We start from the raw sequence: 23,294 nt of genomic DNA on the forward strand, positions 1-23,294 counted from the left end.
AATGAAACTATAGTTATGTGTTTGCTAAAGAAGTGTTAGCTTAGCCATTTTCACAGGTGTTTATTATCATCTGATACACAGATTTATTTATTAAATTCTTCACAGATGAGGTGAATAAAGCGGTGTTTTATTGCATTGTTAGTCACATAGCACAGAAAAACAGTAAATTACAATAATAAACTAGTTAACACTTACACTTCTCTTTCACTCTCTGAGATAAACACACTTTCATCCTGCGCTACATGCTACATATAACAGCGCTAACATTCCTGAGCGAAAAACATCTAATGTGGACTCTGTAGGTTTCCTTCTGTTAGTTCACTAGTAACCTAAGTAACAAACAAGCATTTAAATAAACTAGCATTAAAATAATTCAGCTAATTTACAGATTAGCATATCTGTAAATAGACTAGCTTACTAATATAACTGTAAACTAACATAGCAGTAAAAATGCTAACTTACAAACAAACATATCAGTAAGTAGACTAACTTGAAAACTAACATTACAGTTAAAAGGCTAATTTATAAACTAGCATTATAGTAAATAGACTAACTCAACAAACTTCAATAAGAGTAAACAGGCTTACTTACAAACTAGCAAAGCAGAAAACTATGCTAACTTACAACTTGTGTTAAAGTAAATAGACTAATCCAGCAAACTAGCATAACAGTAAACATGATAACTTACAAACTAGCATAAAAGGAAACTACACTAACTTACAAAGTAGTATTAAATAGACTAACCCAACAAACTAGCATAACACTTACAAACTAGCATAACAGGAAAATATACTAACTTACAAACTAGTAGTAAATAGACTAATCCAACAAACTAGCATAACAGTAAACATGATAACTTACAAACTAACATAATAGGAAAATATGCTAGCTTACAAATTGCTTTAAAGTAAACAGACTAATAAAGCAAACTAGCATAATAGTAAACATAACTTACAAACTAGCATAACACTTACAAACTAGCATAACAGGAAAATATGCTAACTCACAAACTAGTAGTAAATAGATTAACCTAATAAACTAGCAGAACAGTAAACATGATATCGTACAAACTAGCATAACAGTAGATCGTATCATAACAGTATCGTACATGCTAGCTTACATACTAGCTTTAAAATAAATGTTACCTCACAAACTAGTAGTAAAGTAAGTAGATTAACCTAACAAACTAGCATAGCAGTAAGTAACTTATAATTCTGTTATCAGTGCCACTGGCTAAGTCAGAAAAGCTAACGCTGCTTCACTTCCTCCTTTTAAACAAACTTACGAATGTAAATTTATTTATGTTTAAGACTTTAAAGATATTTCTTCTTGTGAACAGCAAAACGTCCAGGATTCATCGCTCCTTATAGAAACAAAAACACTCAATTAGAACAAAGAAAATTCTTACATAATAATAATAATAATAATAATAATAATACACAACATGACAGTTTACAGTCTTAATAACACTCACCGAAAGTGCAGCTACTCCAAGTGAACTCCATCGCAAGTCTCCTTCGAGTCAATAAGTCTTCAAGTATAAAGACATCAGAGTGAAAAAAATTAAAAACATGTTAAAAAGAAATAAATAAAATTTTACATAAAAACACGTATGTTCACTAAACATGCAAATCGAAGAGGATCCTGCATCAGCAGAAAACAGAGACTCAGAACTCTGAACTAGTGTCAGCTATTCAGTCACTGGCTAATATCCTGCTAGCTTAATGGATAATTAGCCATTAGCATATACAGTAGCGCTACAAATATTAACACACTCAACAAAACAACACTAAACAATGCAGAGAAACAAGACAGAGAAACAACACAGAGACGCTAAACAACACAGAGACGCTAAACAACACAGAGAAACATCACAGAGATGCTAAATATCACAGAGATGCTAAACAACACAGAGAAACAACACAGAGATGCTAAATATCACAGATAAACAACACAGAGACGCTAAACATCACAGAGATGCTAAACAACACAGAGAAACAACACAGAGATGCTAAACAACACAGAGATGCTAAATATCACAGATAAACAACACAGAGATGCTAAACATCACAGATAAACAACACAGAGATGCTAAACAACACAGAGAAACAACACAGAGACGCTAAACAACACAGAGACGCTAAACAACACAGAGAAACAACACAGAGATGCTAAATATCACAGAGAAACAACACAGAGAAACAACACAGAGATGCTAAATAACACAGAGACGCTAAACAACACAGAGAAACAACACAGAGACACTAAACAACACAGAGAAACAACACAGAGATGCTAAACAACACAGAGAAACAACACAGAGATGCTAAATATCACAGATAAACAACACAGAGACGCTAAACATCACAGAGATGCTAAACAACACAGAGAAACAACACAGAGATGCTAAATATCACAGATAAACAACACAGAGATGCTAAACAACACAGAGATGCTAAACATCACAGATAAACAACACAGAGATGCTAAACATCACAGAGAAACAACACAGAGATGCTAAACATCACAGAGAAACAACACAGAGATGCTAAACATCACAGAGAAACAACACAGAGATGCTAAACAACACAGAGAAACAACACAGAGAAACATTACAGAGATGCTAAATATCACAGATAAACAACACAGAGACGCTAAACAACACAGAGAAACAACACAGAGATGCTAAACAACACAGAGACGCTAAACAACACAGAGAAACAACACAGAGATGCTAAATATCACAGAGAAACAACACAGAGAAACAACACAGAGATGCTAAACAACACAGAGATGCTAAATATCACAGATAAACAACACAGAGATGCTAAACATCACAGATAAACAACACAGAGATGCTAAATATCACAGATAAACAACACAGAGATGCTAAACATCACAGATAAACAACACAGAGATGCTAAATATCACAGAGAAACAACACAGAGATGCTAAATATCACAGAGAAACAACACAGAGAAACAACACAGAGACGCTAAATAACACAGAGACGCTAAACAACACAGAGAAACAACACAGAGACACTAAACAACACAGAGAAACAACACAGAGATGCTAAACAACACAGAAACAACACAGAGATGCTAAATATCACAGATAAACAACACAGAGACGCTAAACATCACAGAGATGCTAAACAACACAGAGAAACAACACAGAGATGCTAAACAACACAGAGAAACAACACAGAGATGCTAAATATCACAGATAAACAACACAGAGACGCTAAACATCACAGAGAAACAACACAGAGAAACATTACAGAGATGCTAAATATCACAGATAAACAACACAGAGATGCTAAACATCACAGAGAAACATCACAGAGAAACATTACAGAGATGCTAAATATCACAGATAAACAACACAGAGACGCTAAACATCACAGAGATGCTAAACAACACAGAGAAACATTACAGAGATGCTAAATATCACAGATAAACAACACAGAGACGCTAAACAACACAGAGAAACAACACAGAGAAACATTACAGAGATGCTAAATATCACAGATTAACAACACAGAGATGCTAAACAACACAGAGAAACAACACAGAGAAACATTACAGAGATGCTAAATATCACAGATAAACAACACAGAGACGCTAAACATCACAGAGATGTTAAACAACACAGAGATGCTAAATATCACAGATAAACAACACAGAGACGCTAAACAACACAGAGAAACAACACAGAGACGCTAAACAACACAGAGAAACAACACAGAGACGCTAAACAACACAGAGAAACAACACAGAGATGCTAAATATCACAGATAAACAACACAGAGACGCTAAACAACACAGAGACGCTAAACAACACAGAGACGCTAAACACAGAGGAACAACACAGAGATGCTAAATATCACAGAGAAACAACACAGAGAAACATTACAGAGATGCTAAATATCACAGATAAACAACACAGAGATGCTAAACAACACAGAGAAACAACACAGAGAAACATTACAGAGATGCTAAATATCACAGATAAACAACACAGAGACGCTAAACAACACAGAGATGCTAAACAACACAGAGAAACATTACAGAGATGCTAAATATCACAGATAAACAACACAGAGACGCTAAACAACACAGAGAAACAACACAGAGACGCTAAACAACACAGAGACGCTAAACAACACAGATAAACAACACAGAGATGCTAAACAACACAGAGACGCTAAACACAGAGGAACAACACAGAGATGCTAAATATCACAGAGAAACAACACAGAGAAACATTACAGAGATGCTAAATATCACAGATAAACAACACAGAGATGCTAAACAACACAGAGAAACAACACAGAGAAACATTACAGAGATGCTAAATATCACAGATAAACAACACAGAGACGCTAAACAACACAGAGATGCTAAACAACACAGAGAAACATTACAGAGATGCTAAATATCACAGATAAACAACACAGAGACGCTAAACAACACAGAGACGCTAAACAACACAGAGACACTAAACAACACAGAGAAACATTACAGAGATGCTAAATATCACAGATAAACAACACAGAGACGCTAAACAACACAGAGATGCTAAACAACACAGAGAAACATTACAGAGATGCTAAATATCACAGATAAACAACACAGAGACGCTAAACAACACAGAGATGCTAAACAACACAGAGACACTAAACAACACAGAGACACTAAACAACACAGAGACACTAAATCTTTAACTTTACACTTTATTTAATTTAATATTTGATTAATTTAAACTCTCACTTGTTTTTTGCATGCAGAGCTTTTCTGGCCTCGCGAGCTTCGTTTTCAGCGTAAATTTTTTTGTAGCAGTAAATCAGCACCCCGATCAGCCACAGCTGCAGCACAACGATGATGACGTACATCATGATCTCCGAAATCACCGCCGTCAACTCACGATTCGCTGAAGAGAGAAAAATAACCAATAAACAAATAACACGTCCAGGCACCGCAGACATCTTCATAGATATTATATTATAGTTTAATTGTGTTTAATTGTGTGTATTATCACGTAATATTTTCAAGTAATTCAGGTCATGAAAATGTAACTGATTACAAAATCCTTAATTTAATAAAAAAATAAATAAATGAAATTAATTCAAAACATCACTTAAAAAAATGAAAAAAAAAAAAAAATTTATTTATTATCACAGTTTCAAGTGATTCAGGTCATAAAAATCTAACTGAGTCCACAAACTTTTCTGTAAATAATAATAAAAAAAATGTAAAACTTAAAAAAATTTAAATATATCTGATAATCTATTATAAAATCAATATTAAAAAATTAATAGAAATGAATATTAATGAATCAATTAAACGATAATCAATAATAAAAAAAATGTATAAATGGATTTAATTTAAAACATTAAAAAAATGAAAAACAATTGTATTTATTATTACATTTTTTACATGATTTCTTTATTACAGTTTTTTATTACATATATATATATATTAATGAATCAATTAAATGAATTTAATAAAATTGAAAAATGAAATTATTTCAAAACATAATTTAAAAAAATGAAAAAAAATTAATTATATATATATAATCAATAATCAATAATCAATATTTAAAAAATCAATATTAATGAATATTAATGAATCAATTAAATAATAAAAAAACACTTTTAATGAATTAAAAAAAAAAGATTTAATTTAAAAAATCATTAAAAAAAGGAAAATTATTTAAATTAAGGCGTTAAGATGTTACCTTCTGCCAAGACGGTGAGCTCCACTGTTTTTTTGATGGTCACGTGTTCGGTACCAAGCGCGAGGAAGAGCGAGCGCTCAAACGTGCACGTGTAAGTGCCGGTGTCGTTAAACGTGACGTTCCGGATGTAAATGGCTCCGATCTGGAGATCTGCCGTTCCTTTAGTTCCACCCCACTCCAGACGAGACTTGAAGTCCTCGTGCAGGATGGTGGAGGTCGGATAATCGTAATGGAAGATCTGCAAGTCAGAAGATAGAAGCTCAGTGATGCTACGTTCACGCTAGCAGGCGATCATTCTGATGTTTCGTCTGTAGTTCGTCTCTCGTGATCTCGTGTAGCGACTGATAATGTTGTTGTTCGTGGGCGTGGCCTGTCCAGCATTTTTTTTAAAAATCAAGTTAACTAATTAAATGAAACACACGTTAAATAAATCAGTGACTACATGCTTCATTCCAGCTTCGTTCTCAGATTAGATTAGCAAAGCGAGCTAACGGTACTAGCTACATGCGCTCACCAGAGACACCGACGATCTCTGCTCTGATGCTTCCTGCAGCTTTATTTTTCTTCGTAATGTTTCATTCGAGCTGATCGTTTTGATTTGTCACTTTACTGCGTCACCTAATTTGCATAGAATTGACAATTCAGATGTCACTTGTTGTTGAAATCACAGCTCTGGGTCAGGCACATACTGATGCCTGACGTATTGACCTAATGAATTTAATAAAAGAAAAATAAATGAAATTAATTCAAACCATCATTTAAAAAAAATGAAAAAAAAAATTACATTTTCAAGTGATTCATTAAAATCTAACTGATTGCAAAATCTTTTCTGTAAATAAAAAAAAATGTAAAACTTAAAAAATAAAAATATATCTGATAATGTCTTTTAAAATAAATATTAAAAGAATCAATTAAATAATAAAAAATTAATGAATTTAATTTTTTTAAAATAATTAATGGATTTAATTCAAAACATCATTAAAAAAATGAAAAAAATATATATATTTTAATTGTATTTATTATTATATTTTCAAGTGATTCAGGTCATAAAAATCTAACTAATTCCAAAATCCTTTCTGTAAATAAAATGAAAAAGTTATATAGTATATTATATATATATGATAATATCTTTTAAAATCAATAATTAAAAATCAAATGCAGAAGATGAACGATCTCGTGTCAGTTTGTGTGAATAGTGAAGGAATGGTTAAGTTAAGAAAAAAAAAAGCTTTAACACCAATATTTTTCAGCTTAAATGTAGTCAATTAATAAACAAAAATGTGTTTGGTGCACAAACTGGGCCATAATTTCACCACTAGGGGTCACATGACTTAGCATCAGTCGAGCGTGTGGTGGTTCTGAGCGCACTGACGTGGAAGAACTCGTCTCCTCCGGCGGGTTTAAAGTGCCAGTCCACGGTAGAAGCGCCGCTGACTTCCTCCCTTCTCTTACAGGAGATGCAACCTAACAGGAAGTCCTGTCCCGCCACCGCCTCCGTCATGGAGTCCACCTCGGCACAGCTGCCATCACACCACCGCGCTGCAGATCATAAAATCAAAGAGACTCCGAATAACTGGAAGCACACCTAGTCATAATAATAATAATAATAATAATAATAATAATAATAATGTTTGCATTAAATATCATGATTCACACCACAGCGCTGTTGAGATCTGGACTCTGATTGGTCAGAAGGTGTTGATTAGTTTTCTATAACAGCAGCTCTGACAGTAGCGCAGGTTTATATTAATATTAATGCGCTCGTTCTGATACGTTATCGTTTCTATAGTAACGCTGGACACTTCGCATAAACAGATAAAAGAAAAACGTGTGTAACTGTTGATGTGGTGAAGGTTTCTGTAAGAAGTAATGTGTTTATTTAACATGTATGGAAGGAGTCTCCAGTGTCAGTGCTTCGTAACTTGAAGTTTTTCGACATTTTCAAGAGAAGCTGGTGAGGAAACGATTGTTTATAGCTGCTCTAACGTAAGCGGCAACAGGAACGAACTTGTTTCACCAACATTCCACAACATTAAATGTAACTATAAATGGATAAAAAGTGTGCTGTTCTTTAATGAGTTAAAAATATTTGTAAATTGCTGTGGTATAAGAAGAATAAAACACTTAGGAATAAAAAAAATAAACTTACCGAACATCAGAATGAAGCCGAGAGCACAAAGTGATCTGATTGGCGGAGACATTTTGAGAAACTCGGCTTTAAAATAAATTTCATAAATAAAAATATCCCAGCTGTCGCGTCTTAAATGTTTCGTAAACACTTGAGCAGTGACATTTCCTCCTCAGTCAGAGCGACGTCTCCGTATCCTCAGCTTCCTCGGAGTAAATGATCTAAACAAGTCTATCTCCTCCTCTGTCTGAAACTTTTCCCACTTTAGACTTTTAAATCCAGTCCAGTGTGTTTTTTGAGACAGTGTGTGTCTTCCTGTGCGACTCGTGTTTAGCAGAGCTAAGTTTAGCCCGTGTGAATCTGTGTGTGTTCATATGACACCGCCTTCACGCCGCAGGCCAGGACGCAATCCGAGAAGTCAGGACTGCATCGTGGCTTTCAACGTCAGATGCAAAATTTTACACAAATTTACACAAATTTTCCCTCGTGTGCCGTCCAGAGATTTATGACCAGAGATTAGCATCAGGCATGGCTTTAAACACAGCCTTATTCTGAGGTTTTATTTTCTTTTTTCTCCAAATATAAAACATATTTCTGCTTAGCCGAGTCTGATGACTTTGCAGTGAGCTAATCATAAACATTCATAGTTCAGCTACATTAGTGTTAATGATTAAAGAATAAAATGCAGAACAGCACATGACCTGTTTCATATTCAAATTAATTTACCTTTATTGTTATTGTTATTATTATATTTCTAACTATTTTTGTATTGTATATGTAATGGTATATTAATATATTCATATCAATACTTTGTATGTATAATTGATTTATTACTCACTGATAGATAAATATGAATGTTTAAGTGTGAAATGTTTACAGTCATTTTCAGTGCTGTTTAAATTCCAGGATGCAGAAATCAGTAGTTTATTATTTCTTTATAAAACTGTAGAAACACGTCTTTCTCTCATTCCGGTTTCTCGCCAGTGACTGAACCTGAGAATAACTTTATTTAACACAAAATCTGGAATTATTTAATGGAGTATAAATAGCGTTTCAGATTTCATTGTCATGTTACACCATCACACTGATATCATCACACACTTCCTCTGAACACATGCTGAAGCTGTTTGTTACTAAACTGGGCTGGAGTTCATGTTTCTAACTGTCATTATCAGTTTGGCCACTGGATGGAGACAAAGTTAAACCCGTCCAAAGTTAAAATACTTCTTTATCTGATTCAGATCTGTGTTCCATTAACATCTCTAATCCTCTGTGTGTGTAATAAACACTGGGACCATGTGACAGGGTCGTTATCACCCCATCGTTCATTATTTTCCTATAACAGCACATCCCCAAATGTTTTATTCCTCTTACACCACAGTAACGTCTCAATGATTACCATTTCTTTTTATTAAAGTATGACATATCATACTATTAATCCGTTTATAGTTACATATAATGTTGTCAAACATCCACGATTCAAGTTAGTTCCTGTTCTCGCTTACGTTATAGCAGCTATAAACACTCGTTCCCTCACCAGCCTCTCTTTATTCTCTCTCTTCATTAATAAAATAAAAAAAAATGCAGCTTGTTACGCATGAACCTCAAAGAAGCGTAAACTCCTCTGTCCTACTCCCAAGATGTCGGAAAACTTAAAGTTACAGCTTTACCTCTGACTGTTGCAAAGCGCTGACACTGGAGACTCCTTCCATACATGTTAAATAAATTAAAGATAAATTAAAAACTTCACCCTATCAGTGATGAATTTTTAAAATTCATTAAGATTTAAAATCTGAGTAAGATGCTCGGTTTTTAACTTTGGTTTTGAGTTTAATAATTCATGATTTCCCACCAAATATTTCTATGTTTTTAATTCAATTCAATTCAATTTTATTTGAAATATATAAATTCAGGATATAACTTGTAAATGTCTGAATTTATCCCTAATGAGCGAGTCAGAGGTGACGGTGGTGAGGAAAAACTCCCTGAGATGATATGAGGAAGAAACCTTGAGAGGAACCAGACTCAGAAGGGACCCATCCTCATCTGGGTGACACGGATAGTGCGATTATAAATCATTCCCTTCTATAACTGTGTACTATATGGACAAATAGTGCAGTTGTGTAACCAGTAAATTCATCACGGTTTTCACAAGAAGTCCAGCTGGTTAAAATCTATCCACTGTCCACTGATGGAGTCCTGAGTACGAAGCTGCTCGTGGCAACTGCAGCCCCAAAGCCACTACAGCAATCGCAGTCCCAAGCCATTACAGTACAGTACAGTACAGTACAGCTCCCCATATGTGATCCCCAAGCCATCTCCACAGACCCGAGGTGGCGCCATCCCCAGCAATCCAAACAGTTCTTCAGGCCGTCCATATGGGGCCCCAGCAGCAGCGAGCGAACTCAACCGATGAGAACTCCAACCAGAAGTAGGGCATCAGGATGGGTCAGGCAGCGAGGAGGAGCAGAAGGGGCATCAGGGTCACAGGCATCTCAGGAGTAGCATGTGTAGCTCACAGAGAGTGAGGGAGAGAGAGAGATGGAGAGAAAGGAAGAGATTGTTAGGTGAGCTTTTGTCCTCTAATGGTTAAGCACGATGTACTTTGCATGCAGAGTGCAAGCAGGGACTCCGGCAAGACTAGCTACGACAGCATAACTAAAAGGGAGAGCCAGAAGCTAACACAGACATGAGGGCACCCTGGGACATAAAGCAGCAGCCACTCCACCGTCGACAAACCTGAGTGAACGTGTGAGAGTGGGGGGGCGACATCATCCAAACATCCCAGTTCACCACAACACTCTATGCCTGTGAAACCCTCCAGACCTGCTCCTGTACCTAAGAAAACTATTCACAAAAGGCTTGACTAAACAAATATGTTTTCAGCCTAGACTTAAACACTGAGACTGTGTCTGAGCCCCGAACACTAAATGGAAGGCTGTTCCATAACTGTGGGGCTTTGTATGAGAAAGCTCTACCCCCTGCTATAGCCCGCACTATTCAAGGTACCAACAAAGAGCCTGCACCTTTTGATCTGAGTAGGCGTGGCGGATCATAAAAGATCAAATGTTTGCTCAGGTACTGTGGCGCGAGACCATTTAGTGCTTTATAGGTCAATAGTAGTATTTTATAATCAGTGTGAAATTTGACTGGGAGCCAATGCAGTGTGGATAAGATAGGGGTGATGTGGTCATATCTTCTGGTTCTAGTAAGGACTCTCGCTGCTGCATTCTGGACTAACTGGAGCTTGTTTATGCTCCTACTGGAACATCCAGACAGTAAGGCATTACAATAATCCAACCTAGAGGTAACAAAAGCATGAACTAATTTTTCTGCATCGTGTAGTGACAATATATTTCTTATTTTAGCAATATTTCTGAGATGAAAGAAAGCAATCCTAGTGATATTATCTACATGAGCTTCAAAAGAAAGACTAGAGTCGATAATCACACCAAAGTCTTTTACTGCTGCACATGATGAAACAGAAAGGTCATCCAGAGTTATTATGTAATCAGAAAGCTTACTTCTAGCTGCATGTGGTCCTAGTACAAGTACTTCTGTCTTGTCAGAATTAAGTAAGAGGAAGTTAATAAACATCCAGTTTCTAATGTCTTTTACACATTCCTCAACTTTATTAAGCTGGTGTCTGTCATCTGGCTTTGCTGAAACCTACAACTGTGTGTCATCAGCGTAACAGTGGAAGCTAATACCATGCTTATGGATAATTTTGCCCAGAGGTAGCATATATAAAGAAAAGAGCAATGGGCTTATAACAGAGCCTTGTGGGACACCAAACTTTACCTTAGTATGAGTATGTAACATAAATATGCAGATACTGCTACTGGAGCTGTAAAGAGTGTCTCATATTAGTTATTTATTTAATTATTTATTTATTGTTTGTCTGATTTTATCAGAACTGTCTTGTTGAAAGTTGAACATTTTGGAAAAACATAATAAGATTTTAAAGAAAACTTGCTGTAACACGATATAAAGGTTTCAGAAGTGCGTTATGTGAGAGGGCTTGGCTCTGAGTGCAGAGTGAATGCTGAGGAGGAAAGAATCAGCTGCCATGTGCTGCTGTGGAGCAGGAAAATTAGTGCTGAATAAAATCAAATGAGCAAAAACTAAATAAAGAGTGAATAAAGAGTCAGCCGGGTCACGTGCTCATGTGGCGCTCAGGCTCATACACACGCTTCAAAACATGAGCAAGAGGAAAATAAGAGCTCTGGGGTTTAATTTTCGCTTTCCTTCAGTCTGAGGCTGTAACTTTCGCTTTCCTTCAGTCTGAGGCTGTAACTTTCGCTTTCCTTCAGTCTGAGGCTGTAACTTTCGCTTTCCTGTTAAGAGAATAAAGCGCCGCCCATCGGCCGCGTCCCAAATCACCCCAGCGCCCTGCTGCAGAGTGAACACTGCCTTATCCGGCTCCAGGACCAGACTCATGCAGGAAACACTGCGCGGTTTGAGACGCACAACTACAGCACAACTACAATCCTCCAACTTCTTCTGCGCACTTCTTCACTGCAGACATTACAGGGAGTTCAGGTAAGACACCAGATTCAAAAACATCTCAGAAACACTGTTTTATTCATTTAATAATGAATGACTTTTCCTTCCTTTTTATACAAACATGCTTTTGATTTGATGACAAGTTGCACAGGTGAAGTGATAAAAATGATACCAGTAACAACTACAACAACAACAACAACAACAATAATAATAATAATAATCCTGTTTTTTTAAACAATATGTGTTTATTTCTTCATGCAGTCTTGTTAGGAAATATCTTACTGATTTGGTTGCATTTTTAAAATTTGTTTTATCTGAAATAGACACATCTAATTTCTGGTATAATTTAAAAAAAAAGTTTATAGTTTGTGTATTTTTGTCTGCTGGGTTTTAGTCATGTCAGAAGATATTTACTAGTCAAGACATGTTGTCATGGTGTCTGACGTTTGCTTCTTGGAGCTATGAAGCTAACGTACGTAACAAGTAATGCAAGTCTGTCCCACTTACGACCTTTGACCAAATGATCAAATCTTCATATACCCGCTTCCCATTTATAAACAAATTATTTTGCAAATTATTACTTAGCTTTTTGGTATAATTACATCATTTATCATCCATACCATAACTTTTAGCTTTTTGGTATAATTACATCGTTAAACTTTGGGATTTCTAGCGAGCAGGTAAACGCAGAAGCTTCATGTCCAGCAGCATTATTTACTTTCTCTTTCTCTCTTTCAGAAAGTTTCAAAACTTTCTGCTGTCACTGTTTATGAACTGCATCATAAACTGTATCGAGCATAACTTAAAATGTACTTAATAAAGTAAAGAGTTTTTTTTCAGACTCGGACGCTAACCATAAAAGAAGTTAATGTTAATACTTTAAAAAATGTCTAGAATAGTACAATACCAATATTTGATTTTCTTATGCAGAATACATTCTGTAAATATCCGACTCAACCTACTGTACACTTTCACTGTTTTATATTTCAAGGACCGAACTTTGCTCACTATGGGAGTTCGTGGACTTCACAGCTACATCGAGAGGAACAGTGATTTACTGAAGACATGCTGGTTTAGAGAAAGCAAACTCATCATCGATGGATCCAACTTGTACTACTTTCTTTACTTCAGGTCTGATTTGGACCAAGCACACGGCGGAGATTACGATGGCTTTGAGAAAATAGTTACACAGTTTTTCAAAAATCTCCGAATCTGCGATATTGAGCCCTACGTGGTGCTCGATGGAGGGACGGACGTCAGTGACAAAAAATTTGACACCCTGAAGACAAGATGCCAAGAAAGAATCCGAAGAGCCAATGCCTTGTCCAGGGGCCGTTCAGGAGAAGTTTTACCCATTCTCATCAAAAACGTGTTCAAGCAGATCCTCTGGAAACTCGGAATTCCCTTCATTCAGTGTCTGGCAGAGGCGGATTGGGAAGTAGCCGCATTGGCCAGCGAGTGGAACTGTCCCGTTCTGTCCAACGACAGCGATTTCTACATCTTCAACATCAAGAGAGGATTTTTGCCCATCTCTCATTTCCAGTGGAGGAAATTGAGTCTGCTGAAACGCAGTAATAAAAAAATCATCCCTGCCAAGTCATACCATGTTCTAAATCTATGTACTGCCTTTAACCGCATGAATAAGTATAATCTTTCACTTTTTGCCACCATCCTGGGCAATGACTATACCAACTTGGACAAGAGTGCATTTCCAAACTTCTCAAAGTTCTCAACCAGACCTGGAGGAACTGCCCAGATCGATGGCTTACTCACGTGGTTATCACGTTTCCCCAGCCCAAAAGAAGCCATCGCTGCTCTCCTCAGCCCCCTGGGGAAGAACAAGAAATCAGCCAGCATTCGAAAAGAAATATATCAGGGAATGGCAGAGTACAGACTCAATCCCAGCTCCATTGCCCAGTTCTTCCTAAGCGGAGAACCTCAGAGAAGGCCTCTAGGCCCTTTACAGAAGCTCCCGGACTGGACTCTGAAACCTCTGGCAGAAGGTAAACTGGCTTCCACCATCATTGACATCCTGACACTGCAGAGGGTCATGCTGAACTTCCAGGTGGAGGACTTTGGGCTGAGCAGCAGCAGCGAGCCGTCTCGGCTGATACGACAGGTGACGTACGGCGTACTGCTGTGTACCAGGTGGCAGACAGTCGGTAAACGCAGCACGTCTTCTGGAGAGAAGCAGCAATACAACGTGGAGGAATACGACAGGCAGGGAATGACGCTGACCAGCTCCATGGTTCCAGCTGTTCTCCCGAGACATGTAGTAACACACCTTCACCTGGACTCACTGTGGGAGGTAGAGCTGAGGAATTATCTCTGCTTCACTGTTAATCATTGTGATTTAACTAAACTAGCTAGATTAGATTTGTTCATAGCATATGTGAAGACAGCATATTATTTCACAGATCACATGCTATGAAAGTTTCCCAAGGAGTCCCACATGGTTCTTTCTTAGGCCCGTTTCTATTTATTATTTACATGCTAACCCTTGGTTCTGTGATTTGCCTGTATGGCCTTCCACTTCGTTTCTATGCTGATGACACTCAGACCTTGCACTAATATGATGCCTATACAATCAGAAAATGGATGGCTGCAAATTTACCAGCTCTGGTGCACTCAGAGTTTACTCTTAGAAAGATTAGTGTTATTACATGTATAAAGCACCATTCAAAACTTCTCAATTTCTACTGCTGGAGTATTTATGATTATTCACATAATACACATTTTGTGATTTTCTGTTGTAGGCCCCAGAGAATTTACGCCTGCAGGTCGTGTTGCATGCGCTGCGTGTGTCTCCGTTGTTTAATTCATTCCTCATCCCAGCAAATCTGCAGCTAGCCGTGTACGTCACATGTTTCTGGCTAAATCATGTGCAACCCGAGCCAAAAGCGGAAATGTTCTGGGCTTTACTCATCGGCCTGGTCTACGGACACCTGTGCAGAGAACATCAGACTGAGATAGGTAAAGATCAGACTGAGATACTGAAGGATCAAACTGAGATAAGTAAAGATGAAATTGACACAAAAAACTGACAGAGGGAAGTTATAGATATGTTGAAGTGCTCATGATAACATTATGTGCAGTGTGAATATTGAATTATTATTATTAATTGTCAGAATTGTGATTGGTTCTCTGAATACATGGTTGATATCATCTGTTCTTCCCCTGTATGCAGAGGCAGGCATGGTGATTTCGAGGCTTAAAAACCTGCAGGATCGTAAAGGACAGAAGCTTTTGGACCTGGAGCTGGCTCACGCTTACTGTCAGTGGCAGTGCTGTTTGAAGATCAGCTTCAATCTGAACCAGCTACTGAATCATCCAGTGCCTGAGCCGGAGCTAGCATGGTACATTCACTTCTTATTTCTTATCTCTACTGAGGCACAATGCAGCTTTATGCTATATTTATGCTAAGCATTAAATAATCATAACAGCATGAACAACTCGAAGCATTTGTGGAATCATAACCTGAAAGACGAGTTCTAGTCTACAAATGCAGAGAATAGAAAGAGGTTTTGTGCTCCGTATTGTCGGGAGATGTTTACTGCTTTACTGCTTTAGATCTGTGTTTGGATTAGATTAAATATAATGACGAGGAACGAGTAAACAGTGAGTCATGGAGCCTCACCCATGTAGGCTATCGTCACTGACGATATAATTGTAAAGAAAAGCTACACAAAGTCATACGTGTGGGCGTGGCAGATAACACCCTGACTGACAGCTGTGTAAAGCGGTGAAAATAAGAGTGTGATTGTGTGTGTGATTTGCAACAAGCAGCTTATTAACTATTTCGTGAGTTTTGCTGGTGATCAGATTAAACAAGATCAGATTAAATTTAATGTTTTTCCATTTATAATTTTGTGAGATTCTGTTATAAAAAAATATTGAGAATGTAGATAATATGAGTATTCATTTTTCAGCGAGTGTAGTGTGTGTCACCCCTGAGCTGCGACCTGATTGGTTAGGAGATATAAAAAAAAACAAAAGCACTTGATGTAAAAAAAAAAAAAAAAAAAAGAAAAGAAAAAAAAACACTTGACGTCACTTCTTGTGTTTTGGGAAAATTTTTTACCTTTTTCTTAACTTTGGAAGTTAAGAAGTAACTAACAGTCTAGGGGGTGGAGTCAAACCTGGTCCAGCTCCTCCTACCTGGGCGGAGTCAAACCAAAAGTCCAGGGGGTGGAGACAGCTGAGTGTGTTTCAGGCTGGATGTGTGTGTGTGTGCGCGTGTGTGTGTGTTGCTCCACGTTGTAGAGCATCTTGGGGGTTAGGATAAGGGGTTAGGTGTATAGGAGGAGTTGGATCAGGTCCAGCTCCACCCACCAGACGTTTGGTTCTGCCATGAGGTCTGTAACACTGTCACTAAAAAACACACACACACACACACCAGAGTTTTGTTTTTTTTAACGTTTTCCTGTAGATGAAAAACTTTTACTGGTGGTTGAGAAAAAAAACACCAAACTTAAGCTTCCTCACTTCATTTGTGTGTTAGCAACTAGCAATGTTAACAGTGATGTCATTATCTGTGGCTAATGGTTATGAGAAGTTCTTCATTCTGAAGGTAAAAACCTGCTTGACACTGAAATTTGTCTCCAGATACAAAGATCAAAATGAACCTAACATCAATGAGCGTTGTGTTATAGCGTAGCCATGATGCAGGTTCGGCAGTGAGCGAGCTCTCCGTCACACTCCGGCTGTGTGTTTGTGTGTTTATCAGGTTGTACAGCGGCTCTCTGGTGCACACCGTCGCTCACGAGCTGATGAGGGGCGTCGAACCCGAGTCTCTTCTCACCGGAGCCTCTTTCGCCGTGGAGCTTTACCGAAATCTACAGGCCGCGGTGGAGCGCGAGCTGGACGACGACTTCATCGTGAGAATGAGGATGAGGGCGGGGCCGACGTCGCGCAGCGCGAGGTGCGATCCAGCAGACGAACTGAGCAAAATGTTCAAACATCTGATGGCTGATGAAGAGGAGGATGACGACGGTGACAAGATCTACGAGGAAACCTGCAGCGTTCGCACCAGACACGTAAGCCGAGCTCACACGGAGGATCCGAGGGCCAAGAAGTACGAACTTGTGAAGTGGTGTTAGATACGATACGGATCAGGACAAAACAACTGAACTGAAACTGATTGGTTTTTCATTTATCACTGCTTTGCTGTCAAAAAAAGGAAATTATTCCCAGCACTTTTATTCTGATTTTAATGAACCGTGTGTTTTAATTGTGAAGTTTCTCATGAATTGTAACAGACTTGTGTGTGCTCCACAAGGGGGCGCTCTTACTCAGGCGTGCATCAGCATGTGTTCGGCGTTTTTATCCCCGCTGCCATGGCACTATATCAACAATCAGCAATATTTACTCTGCCACAGCAGCCTAAGATGAAGATTTCTTTACCGTGTGTCAGAACGAATTCCTTTTTTTTTTTTTTTTTTGCGTTAATACGAAACATTTTTGTCGTCCGTCTGCATTCATGAACCAGCAGAGTTTCTCCAGTTGCATTTCTCCTACACAGAAATATTAACCAGCCTCTTTTATTCTCATTGTTTCACTTTAATTACATGCAGAAGGACCAGCGCTATCACTAAGACCAAAGCAAGAGCTGCAACTCTGAAATATTTTAATAATATTTTTAATCCCTGATCATTTTTGTTAGGAACTGACGAGATCTGAGCAGAATTTTAGTCATAATTAATCGCTTTGTTTTTTTACTAGAGTTGTTTTTGTGGCTGTTTATAAAGTGTTCAAACAAACAAAAGACAAACAAACAAACAAAAAAAAACCCAGACAAGTATTATTATTGGGTTTTTTTGTTATTTTTTACACAATATTGAAACAGATAACGAAACTAGCAACCCCAAAAACCGTTTACATGCTAGTTAACGTGAACATTTATTATCCTTATTTATTAGGGTTGTGACTGTTGTTTATTGTAATGACAGATTATTTATGATAATGCTAATGCTTTACATTAAGGTTCCTTTAACTTTAATAAACATCAGTGTTAACAAGCTGTTAGTCATTTTAACAAAGTAATGAAGTAAGTTATCACGTATTAATAGACCTTTGTGTAAATATTAATGAAACACATCCTGCATTAATGTTTTTTTAATCCCTGATTAACATACAGCATGTGAGTAAATGTTGAGAACTTCCTGAACAACCGCGAAACCGCAAAGAAGCGTGAACTCCTCTACGACGTCGGAAAACTTAAAGTTACAGCTTCACCTCTGACTGTAACAAAGCGCTGACACTGGAGACTCCTTCCATCACTGTTAAATAATTAAACGTCTCCTTAGAGCAAACTTCACCACACACACTTTCTGTTCAATAAATAACAAAATTAATATAAAGCTATGATTTGAATTACAGCCTGCGCTTCTGTCAGAGCTGCTGTTATAGAAAATTAATCAACATTTTCTGACCAATCAGATTAGAGAACTGAACAGAGGTGTTGATTGCTGTGGGTTTAATTTTGATTATTCAGCTCGTTTAGTGTAAAAGAAACATAAGTTAACGTGAGTGTTAGTTATTGTGTTCATGTTATTGATGATGTAATTAATGCTGAAGTTAATAATATCAGATAAATGAACGTTAATATAAAGTGTTATTATGTTAATTTTCTATGTTAATTATGTAAATTATGTTAATTAATGTTAAGCATTAATTTTCTCTCCTAAGACAGTATGGGGCTCATGCACATGTGCCAGGAACAGAAATGATTAGAAATTCAATTCAATTCAATTCAATTTTATTTGTATAGCGCTTTTAACAATGGACATTGTCTCAAAGCAGCTTTACGGAAATAAATGGATTCACAAAAATATATTGTAAATATTTGAATTTATCACTGTGAATTTATGAAGATTATGTTGAAATGAGATTATTTCAGTCTGTTGTAGAGTTTAATCTCTCGCGCCGTGGTGTTTCAGAGTTCACCGTCTGTTTTTAACATTATAAAATAACTGTATTTATATTTTTCTGTCCTGATGAACTTCATAATTAAATCATTGGGAAAAAAACAACAAGGCAGTAGTTTGTCAAATGTAAAAAAATATCTGTTACATGTTTTATGTTTGTGGCAAAGTTTTTGTTTGACTTTTTTTCCTTTATCAGTTAAGCCCTTGTAATAAACGCTTCGTAACACAATAACGACACAGAAAAAAACTTCCTACACAACACAGGGTGCTATACTACTACTATACTAGTGTACTACTAATAATATGTTGCGCCTGGGAAATTTCGGGGATACTGGGGTCTTTACTGTGTGCACAGCTATTAAAGAAAAATGAGCGCGGTGTTATATCAGGCTGCTGAACGTAGCGGAGGCCAATGAAGCTGCTCACTGTAATTCCTCTGTGCATCTCGTACCAGACTGATTTACGGTGGTTTACAGTTTACGGTGCGCTGGATGGCACGGACATCCCTTTCCTCTTCCTCCGCCGATGCATTAATTCTGTCACGTGTCACTTGTGTGAATGCCATTTTTCTCGACAAAAAACGTTTATCTTTAACGTTTTCAATTTATCTGCTAACGTTAAACGAGAAAAGATTTCAACACTTGTTAAATTTTAATGATAATTTGCGTTTCCATCAGCCATATCGGTAAACAGTTCAATGCGCTAAACCTTTTTTTTCCCAAAAAAAAAATCCTTGGATGGAAACGTAGCTATAGACTACTTAAAATCAACCAGGTACTAGCAAGCTAATTTTTAGCTAACTATTGTTGCTTCGCTAACGGGAAAATTTTATTAGTAAACTCTGATAACCAGATGATCTCGTGGAATTACTGACAGTCTTTTGAGTCAGTTGTTTTACATTTTATTTCTGTCGTCCATTTTAGGTTCTTCATGCAGTTATCATTATTATTTATTTATTTATATTTTTAATTGAGATGACAGTTTTTTTAAAGATATTTTGAAAGCATAAGAATACAAACCAAAAATTACAACAAACACAAGTACAAAACAGAAACAGACAAAAACCCTCCCCATCCAAAATATTTTCCACAACTGCATCTGTGCCTTCATGTCACAACATTGTCAGAACATTCATTCATTCCATTTGCACCATCTCAGATAGCCGTCTTCTAAACCAAACGACTGGAGCAGTGAGAACCATAATATCTAAAACATGCATTTTGAAGAAAACCATTTTCAGAATGGTTGTTGAGTCCCGAAAGCTCATCCAGAGACCTGGTGAGCTGGTTTCCTCTTTCATCCTCCCATCCAGAAGACTGTAGAATGAAGAGCAGCTTGGAAACCTCTTCTGTCTCTTCATCCTTCTAACCACTGACCAGCCGCAAAGGTGTGTGTTTCATATCAGCTGAGATGATGTTCTGGGTGTCGGGGTGTGACAGGAGCCCGAGTCGTTCGGTGTCTCGCAGGTCGTATGAGCCTCAGTCGGAGAAGAACGGACGCACTGAGCTCTGGAGCCGAACCGGTTCAGTCTCCTCCACTGACAGTTTAACATCATCACCTATAAACAGAGATATCAGAGTTTCTATTATTTAACACACATCATATAATCCACACGCAAGAGGTTACAGAAATCAGTCACACAACAACGTCTCACACAAAGTTGTCAGAAATGTTCAGAAACTTTAGTATTAGAGTCTTCTGAACCCTTTCCACTGTACGCAGAGGTCATGTAAATAACTACGAGATTTGTTCAGGTAGTATTGCGCACTTCAAATAATGTTTGTTTAAAATTTTGCCATTTTTAAATCTTAAACATATGAAGCATAAAGTTAGCAGTACATTCTTTATTTTATCCCTCGAGCATTTTATCTTGCACGCATCAGGTTTCCATTATAATATTTAGTGGAAAAAACTCTACATGGCTTATTTAAGGATTGTCGTTTCTACACATACAACAACAATTCTCCGAATACGGCGTGGCCTACAAACATGGCCGCCGAGGACTACAACACCCAGCCATCACAGCCTCTCTCACGTTCATATTCACCTGATTACTGATCACACACACACCTGGACTCAATTACAATCACTGAACACCTGCACTTGCGTCCGTACCTGCATCGTGGCAAGAATCTCACTTTATATTAATTAATAATTATCATTAATATAATAATAATATAATACTCATTATCATCATCATTATCATCATCATGATTATTGTTATTAAAGATTATGACACTGTTATACATCCCACATGGTTATAGGTAGTATTTATAACACTTCTGTGCTACACTATATTTTTATTATTTATAAGAAATATTACGTTTTGGGTGACTAACCTCGAACCTTGAACACGTCTCCGAGCTTGTACCAGGTCCAAGATGCAAATGTGCAGATGGCAGAACACACAACTGTCCAACAACCACCTGAAACAAACAATATTATTTATTTTATTCATGGGCAATAAAATCTATAAGTTATCTACAGTTGCGTAAAAAGCGTTTGCATCCCACACATGGCTTTTATATGTTTGTCAAAAAAACCTGTATTTTACAACTAATCTACAAAAAACAGAAATCCAATATGCAATATTATTTATTTTATTCCTGTGGAATAAAATCTATAAGTTATCTACAGTTGCGTAAAAAGCGTTTGCATCCCCCATGTGGCTTTTAGTTGTTTTAAAAAAAAAACTGTATTTTACAACTAATCTACAAAAAACAGGAATCCAATATGCTATTCATGCAACCTGAATAACGTTAATGTCTCTGCTACGGCATTACAGCCGATGACGGAGAATTACAGGCCACGCCGACACATCAGGCCACAGTATCACAGACAATATAATATAACCAATATAAATGGACAAGTAAACCAACAATGAGAGAATATATAAACACTGAGTAATTTTTTGCAGAGTAGCTAGAAGCTAATGGATAATGGCTGATGCTGGTTCAAAAAAAAAAAAAAAAAGCTAGTAATCATTTACGGTTTGGTAAAATATTCAACATCGCAGCTTACACAAGTCAAACGATCCCTAAACAGCTCAAGTTATTTGGGTTTTTGCAAACTGCAAAACGAAAAGGTGGGAATACAAATAATCAGGCCTACACGATTAGCTACATGTGTCACATGTTGCTGCGTAAATTACAGAAATAAACTAAACTGACTCCAGCATAAGCACGAAGAAGATTCACCATCACTGTCGCTTTCAGATGTTGCTCCATTAGGTATGAGTTGAACATGATGTTCCATTTTTTTTTAATGATTTGAGATCAAACAATAAAAAAGGGTGAAATAAAAACGAGAAAGCATGAAACGAGGGTAAAATGGTGGACGGAAGACTTGTGTCATATCCCCGGAAGATGCTACCTCACAAAAAAAGGTGGCACGTGATCTATTTATTCACGGATCACATCAGAAGGCTTGATAGCTAACTAAACGCTAATGAAAAGGTGCATTAACAACTAGCAATTAGGTAAGAATAATTTTGTGATAACTTACCAGCGAGAACTCGTCATCACGTTGCTTTCAGGGTGTCGCTGAGAGTAAAAAAATTCAGAAAAGTAACAGACTGTCCCTGCTTCACCACTAAAACGATTTGGCCACAAAGTGTCACCAAAAAACCCTCCATGTTTTCCATGTCTCCTCACTCCAGCTCAAAATGAGAAAAGGAATAAATGAAAAAAAAAAAACAACAAATCCTGTGAAATTCTGAGAGCTCACATTCACGCTGCTTGTGAGTGCTGTGTGAGAATGAAAGCTTCAGGGAAATGAAAGTTCCTTATTAGCACTGACCACACAGCTTGGTTCCCCCTTTTGGTCTTTGTCATGTCAGGTGTATTTACATTTACATTTACATTGGCGACTCCCTTATCCAGCACAACTTAGGGAAGTAATTGTGAATTCTCTATCAATAAACACATCCTCAAACTGCTTCACTACATCAGGACTACGAGTACTATCACTAATTATATATATATTATAATTAA

The 23,294-nt window shown here is 37.2% G+C and overlaps 2 protein-coding genes and 1 long non-coding RNA gene across 3 annotated transcripts; 1 reads left to right on the forward strand and 2 right to left on the reverse strand.

Moving 5' to 3' along the window:
* Positions 1–111: 111 nt before the first annotated feature.
* On the reverse strand, positions 112–8,216 carry si:ch211-225p5.8 (uncharacterized protein LOC555567 homolog). The gene is made up of 6 exons (XM_026911139.3): positions 7,892–8,216; positions 7,115–7,281; positions 5,743–5,980; positions 4,776–4,935; positions 1,475–1,531; positions 112–1,363 (listed from the first exon to the last, which is right to left on the reverse strand). The coding sequence occupies exons 1-5, from the start codon at positions 7,941–7,943 to the stop codon at positions 1,486–1,488; spliced, it is 663 nt and encodes a 220-aa protein (XP_026766940.2). The 5' UTR covers positions 7,944–8,216; the 3' UTR covers positions 112–1,363; positions 1,475–1,485.
* Positions 8,217–12,306: 4,090 nt separating this feature from the next.
* On the forward strand, positions 12,307–19,350 carry LOC113524791 (protein asteroid homolog 1-like). Its single transcript, XM_026911138.3, has 5 exons — positions 12,307–12,412; positions 13,368–14,684; positions 15,133–15,349; positions 15,564–15,732; positions 17,103–19,350. Exons 2-5 carry the CDS (start codon positions 13,386–13,388, stop codon positions 17,473–17,475), a joined length of 2,058 nt encoding a protein of 685 aa, XP_026766939.2. The 5' UTR covers positions 12,307–12,412; positions 13,368–13,385; the 3' UTR covers positions 17,476–19,350.
* Positions 19,351–19,419: 69 nt separating this feature from the next.
* On the reverse strand, positions 19,420–23,074 carry LOC128317182 (uncharacterized). Its single transcript, XR_008300706.1, has 3 exons — positions 22,807–23,074; positions 21,642–21,728; positions 19,420–20,860 (listed from the first exon to the last, which is right to left on the reverse strand). It is a non-coding gene; the product is annotated as an uncharacterized LOC128317182 (long non-coding RNA).
* Positions 23,075–23,294: the final 220 nt, after the last annotated feature.

Source organism: Pangasianodon hypophthalmus, chromosome 22 (genome assembly GCF_027358585.1).
Source record: "Pangasianodon hypophthalmus isolate fPanHyp1 chromosome 22, fPanHyp1.pri, whole genome shotgun sequence".
Lineage (NCBI taxonomy): Eukaryota > Metazoa > Chordata > Actinopteri > Siluriformes > Pangasiidae > Pangasianodon > Pangasianodon hypophthalmus.

Excerpts from the sequence above, each read along its gene's own strand:
- si:ch211-225p5.8 (XM_026911139.3), bottom strand. The coding sequence starts at position 7,943 with ATGTCTCCGCCAATCAGATCACTTTGTGCTCTCGGCTTCATTCTGATG. Across the intron at positions 7,282-7,891 it reads CGGCTTCATTCTGATGTTCG|CGCGGTGGTGTGATGGCAGC; the intron begins GTAAGTTTATTT and ends TATGATCTGCAG. Across the intron at positions 4,936-5,742 it reads GCTCACCGTCTTGGCAGAAG|CGAATCGTGAGTTGACGGCG; the intron begins GTAACATCTTAA and ends TTCTCTCTTCAG.
- LOC113524791 (XM_026911138.3), top strand. The coding sequence starts at position 13,386 with ATGGGAGTTCGTGGACTTCACAGCTACATCGAGAGGAACAGTGATTTA. Across the intron at positions 14,685-15,132 it reads ACCTGGACTCACTGTGGGAG|GCCCCAGAGAATTTACGCCT; the intron begins GTAGAGCTGAGG and ends TTTCTGTTGTAG. Across the intron at positions 15,350-15,563 it reads AGAACATCAGACTGAGATAG|AGGCAGGCATGGTGATTTCG; the intron begins GTAAAGATCAGA and ends CCCTGTATGCAG.